Source organism: Polistes canadensis, unplaced genomic scaffold (assembly GCF_001313835.1).
Source record: "Polistes canadensis isolate GaletaPanama2010 unplaced genomic scaffold, ASM131383v1 scaffold_504, whole genome shotgun sequence".
Taxonomy (NCBI): Eukaryota; Metazoa; Arthropoda; class Insecta; order Hymenoptera; family Vespidae; genus Polistes; species Polistes canadensis.
In genome coordinates, this window is record NW_014570051.1 from 7,511 (window position 1) to 12,353 (window position 4,843).

General features: G+C 32.6%; 1 protein-coding gene and 1 long non-coding RNA gene across 2 annotated transcripts in view; one reads left to right on the plus strand and one right to left on the minus strand.

Moving 5' to 3' along the window:
- The window catches only part of LOC106792630, a 4,725-nt gene extending 4,283 nt beyond the window's left edge, over positions 1-442 (minus strand). The window contains exons 1-2 of the long non-coding RNA XR_001382320.1: positions 337-442; positions 175-236 (exon numbers count right to left, since the gene is read on the minus strand). This is a non-coding gene — a long non-coding RNA (uncharacterized LOC106792630). The remainder of the gene's footprint in view (positions 1-174; positions 237-336) is intronic.
- Positions 443-2,219: 1,777 nt separating this feature from the next.
- LOC106792626 overlaps positions 2,220-4,843 on the plus strand; it is a 15,493-nt gene continuing 12,869 nt past the window's right edge. Inside the window, exon 1 of the mRNA XM_014759116.1 lies at positions 2,220-2,229. Coding sequence (XP_014614602.1) covers positions 2,220-2,229 — 10 coding nt within the window. The remainder of the gene's footprint in view (positions 2,230-4,843) is intronic.

Here is a 4,843-nt window from a genome sequence, read left to right on the forward strand (position 1 = left end):
AATATGAATTCAAGTATGTAATTCTACCTTAGGTCAGTATTATTTTATAGTTTTTCTGATTGCACATTTTAATAATATATAACATATATATATTTTTATTATAATATTTAATAGAATTAAAAAACATTAGAAGATATACTTCTTTGGAGTAACAAAAGAAAGAAAAGTACTCACAAATATTATAATACAGCAATAGGATTCAGTTTCCAATTAAAATCCGGATAATAAAGAATGATCTGTAATATAAATTGAAGAGATTTATATATAAAATTATTAGATTTTTAACACACAAGTTATATTGAATTAATAAATATATACTTTAACAAAGATACTTACACAAGAAAAATTAACCTCAAATACTAAAAAAACCTTATTAAAATTTTTTAAGTTCTTGTATTAAAGTTTTTTACACAAGTTTTGTCACAGATCAATTTTTCACTGCACAACGTGATTAACAATTAATTAATAATAATACATATATATCTGTATATATAAAAATAATTATTAACAATTAATAAAATATATATAAAAACTATATATAACACATACTATGTTCCTTAACAACAGACTGATTCGCGCATGCGCATTATGTTTCTATCACGTTCCCTCTCGGGGTCTCCTACGTATGCGCGCGCAGCTCTCAATTTTATCCTCTAATAAACGCGCGAAAAGAAATATAAATTCAAAAAGAAAATAGAAAAGAACATATTATATTATAATATATTCAGAGATAGATATGTAGATATGTATATATATATAGAAATAAAAACTAACATGACGTAACTTTTCTTTTTTCTTTCATTTCCGCTATATTTCATTATTTTATCATTATCCTTGACTTTTATCCATTTTATTATCTCGCATTTAAAATAACACCTAAGTTATTTTCCAACGTTATATTTACACATGTGCATAAGTCTACAAATACGTTTTGTTGGAATAACATGCTTTATGAATAAACGATGAGATAATTAAAAGCTCGAAGAAGAAGTAGAAGAAGAAGAAGAAGAAGAAGATCGTTATTCGATAAATATTTTTCACGAAATAAAACGAAAAATGTATATAATTGGAAAATTTATGATCGCAATAACTCTATTCGTGACCGATGTAATTTGAACATCATTTTTTTTGTTCTTACCTTCTATCTCTCTCATTCTCGGATATCTTATCTGTGAGATTTTATAGTTTTCCGTCGCACGCGAGTCTTACGTTCCGTTTGTTCTCTTCCTTTCCTTTTACGAACTACCGAACAAAACTGCCACTTTGTCGAACTACCTAGCAACTTCCGTGCATTATCCGGTGCTTGATCTTACCGAGTATAAAGTTATAGTACCGAGATTCGAGGTAGAGAATTTCTCTCTTCTCGGTGACGATTACGATTATCAGGATGATGATGACGATCAAAAAGAAAGAGAGGATGAAAAAGAAAAAGAAAAAAAAGCAAGAAGAATAAGAAGAAGAAGAAATAGAACGGCGGATGAAGTTGTTTTCTCTTGCGAAACTTAACGAATCCTTATCGTCGACGTCATCATCATCATCATCATCATTATCATCATCGCCACTATTGAGAAGGCCTTAATCATCGTAAAAAAAAAAAAAAGGGTTGAATTATCCTTCGCACGCTCGCTGCGAAGAAAAGATATTGTTGCTTCTTCTTCTTCTTCTTCCTCTTCTAAAATAGCAAGTTCTTCGAATAGACGTTTAGCAAAAGGCAATAGGTCTCTCTGTTGGTTGGTTGGTTGGCAGCACGTCTTGCGAGTTCGCCCTTTAATCCAAGCTAATAACACAGAGGAAGACGAGACGTTGTCGGTAAGAAAACGAACTCGAAGGATATACCAAGTGGGATTATAATTCTTGTACCGGCGTGGGTATATTGCGAGAAAGGGAAGTCAAGGGCTTGGTGAGGTCGTTGTACCATAAAACACATAAGAATCGAGAAAGAAAAAAAACAAGATAGATAAAGAGAAATAAAGAGAGAGAGAGAGAGAGAAAGATACTACGAACATAATCATATTTCTTAGTTTACCTCCCCCGTTTCTCAACGACTACACTTCCCGGTTTAAAACTCGACTCTTCTTCTTCTTACATCGTAGATCGTTCTCGAATGTTAACGATCCAACCTGCTAATTACTGTTATAGATTTATCGATATCGTTTGAACACTGATCGATCGATACTAAACTTAGATCGTTATCAATTGAGAACGAAGAAAAATATAGTATGCCTTCAAGTATGTCAATCTTCTTCTTCTTCTTCTTCTTAGATTCTATTTTCTCACGGTATGTTTACTCGGGCAACTTCCTCTTGTAAATTCCAACGGTGATCTAGTGATTTATAGGATCGACCAAACGAGCTGGAAAAATGATCCACTAGGTGGTAGTAGTTGGTTGGTTGGCTGGTTGGTTGGTTGATGGTTGCTGACCAACGAGTGCCCTCAAAGGAAAGAGAGATCCAAGATGTGAATATATATATATATATATACTTTTCTATGTATATAGAAGAGTACGCCTTTCCAACAGGAAGCTCCAGACCGATTTACGTTCCTTCATTGTTTATGAATCCCTCGGTTTAAACGAGAACCACCTGGCCACGTTTGCCTTTCTCTTCTTCTTCTTAGTTTTCTTCTTTTACTTCTTCTTCTGTTCGTCGTCTAAGCAACGAGAGGAACGTTCGTTCCTTGTCTCGTTCCCTAGATCTCATTATTTATGAATCCGCACAAACCGAGAGTGCTACCGTCTAACGCCATGATCGAGTTCATCGAGTTCATCGGGGTTCCCCTTGACCTGAGTATCTGAGTAAATAAACTCACAACCTTATATATATATATATATAGAATAATATATATAAAATCTTCCTAAATAAAATTCTCTTCCTACTTTTTAATATTTTTTTCTTACATAACACAAAAATTTTTCAATCTAATATTAATACAATATCAAATCTAATTCGAATGGAAAAGAAAATATAGAAATAAAGTACCCAGTGAGGGGGAGTAGAAAATAAAAATAAAAAAATAAAAGAAATTAAGAAAAAAAAGTCCCTATTTTCTTTCTTCTCTCATCGAAACGATTCACGATTCAACGATATTTCCTTTATCGATCTTCAGTTATAGACTAGGCTATTGGACAAGACGATTTCTCAAGAAACCCTGAACGTTTCTTGGTTGGTTGGTCATAGGAAGTTAACTTATTTCATAGCCCTTTTTCCCTATCTTCGAGTACCTAAGGATGTTCACGTTGACTATATTTATGCGTGCGCGTGTTTTAAACATAAGAAACTTCGAGATAAATAGTAAGTATTTATCTTCTTCTATTTATTCTTCTTATTTTTATTCACCAACAACCCGCGCATGTTCAATTCAACCCCCCCCCACGCAAAATTCCACCCACAAACAAACCGATCCATTACGATAAACCCTAACACGTTGGTTATCCTGATTAGAATCAGACGTTTATTTGAGAAATAATCTAAGGAAACTATCCAAACCCCCTACTCACCCTTCTAACCATCACATTACCGGTTAATACTCTATGGAAAATCGTGCGAACGTGATACAAAGCCAATTAATGACACTAACGATCATTAAGTTAAGGATCATTTTCGTTATCCTTTCTCTTCCCTCTTTTATTTTTTCTTTTTATTTTTATTTCAACAACGCAACTAATTAAAATAAATACCCTATAGTGATTGTATAATATATAAAGAGTACGAAGTGATTTTCTCAAAGAGGAAAACACAAGTTTTCCATAAAATTGAAATTAGTTACGGAAGGAAATCATCGAAGTATAAAATCACGATCGCATATTCCCCCTCACCCCAGCCACCTCCTCCTCCTCCTCATCCTCCTCATCCTCCTTCTTCTAACCAATGGACTTTAGATGATCATTCTTGTCCCTAAAGGGATTTCCAATAACTAACAGAATACTATATATCTACTAGGATACGATTCTCTTTAGTTTAAACATGTTGGATGGAATATAAAGCACGTTACCATCTTAGGAACATACCATTCGAAAAGGGAAACCATTAATCTGGTTACCCATGACGTTAGAGGGAGCATAAATCTGCATGTTCCAGTAGCTGGCCCAAGTTAAGAAGAATAAGAATAAGAAGAAGAAGAAGAAGTATACAGTATCCCTGTAACTTGGCTCAACAACAACATGATCACGATCAGGATCATATACTAACTGTATTTATCTCGATCAATGGCAATAGCCGTAAGGAAAATGACCCAACTCTTATGGGAAGATGGCCTTGAAAAGGGTGTGATACCGGAAGAAAATTATAGATACTATTTTTAAATATTTTTTCTTTTTTTTTTTTTAATCAACCAACCAATCAACCTAATTGCTTCTTGCTGAAGAATACTAATTTTGATATGCATCAAAGAAATTGGTAATAATATTTATGATCGAATCTTGCAGTTCATTAAGCACACCCTGTGAAGGTTTAGTTTAGATCTTGAATTATGTTAGGATTCTCGTGTTCAACGGGTCTAAGTAAAGTATCGTTTTACGGCGTTACATGGGTTTCCCCGTAAACGGATAAACGCTTCGAAGATTTTACGATCTATCGTCATGTAGATCAGTCAAAAAAAATAAAGATAACTCTTCCATTTTTTCAGATAATAATTTTTAATTTATTTTATTTATAACAGTATTATATTTTTATATTATCTTTATATATCTTTCAATATTTATTCTGGTTATGTATCAATGGGTAATTTTCGTCAATGTTTGAATAAACAAATAAACAAATAAACTAATTATTATATCAGAGTTGCAATAATATAATTATGTATATATTATGGGATTATTATATGAAATATAAATAATATTATAATC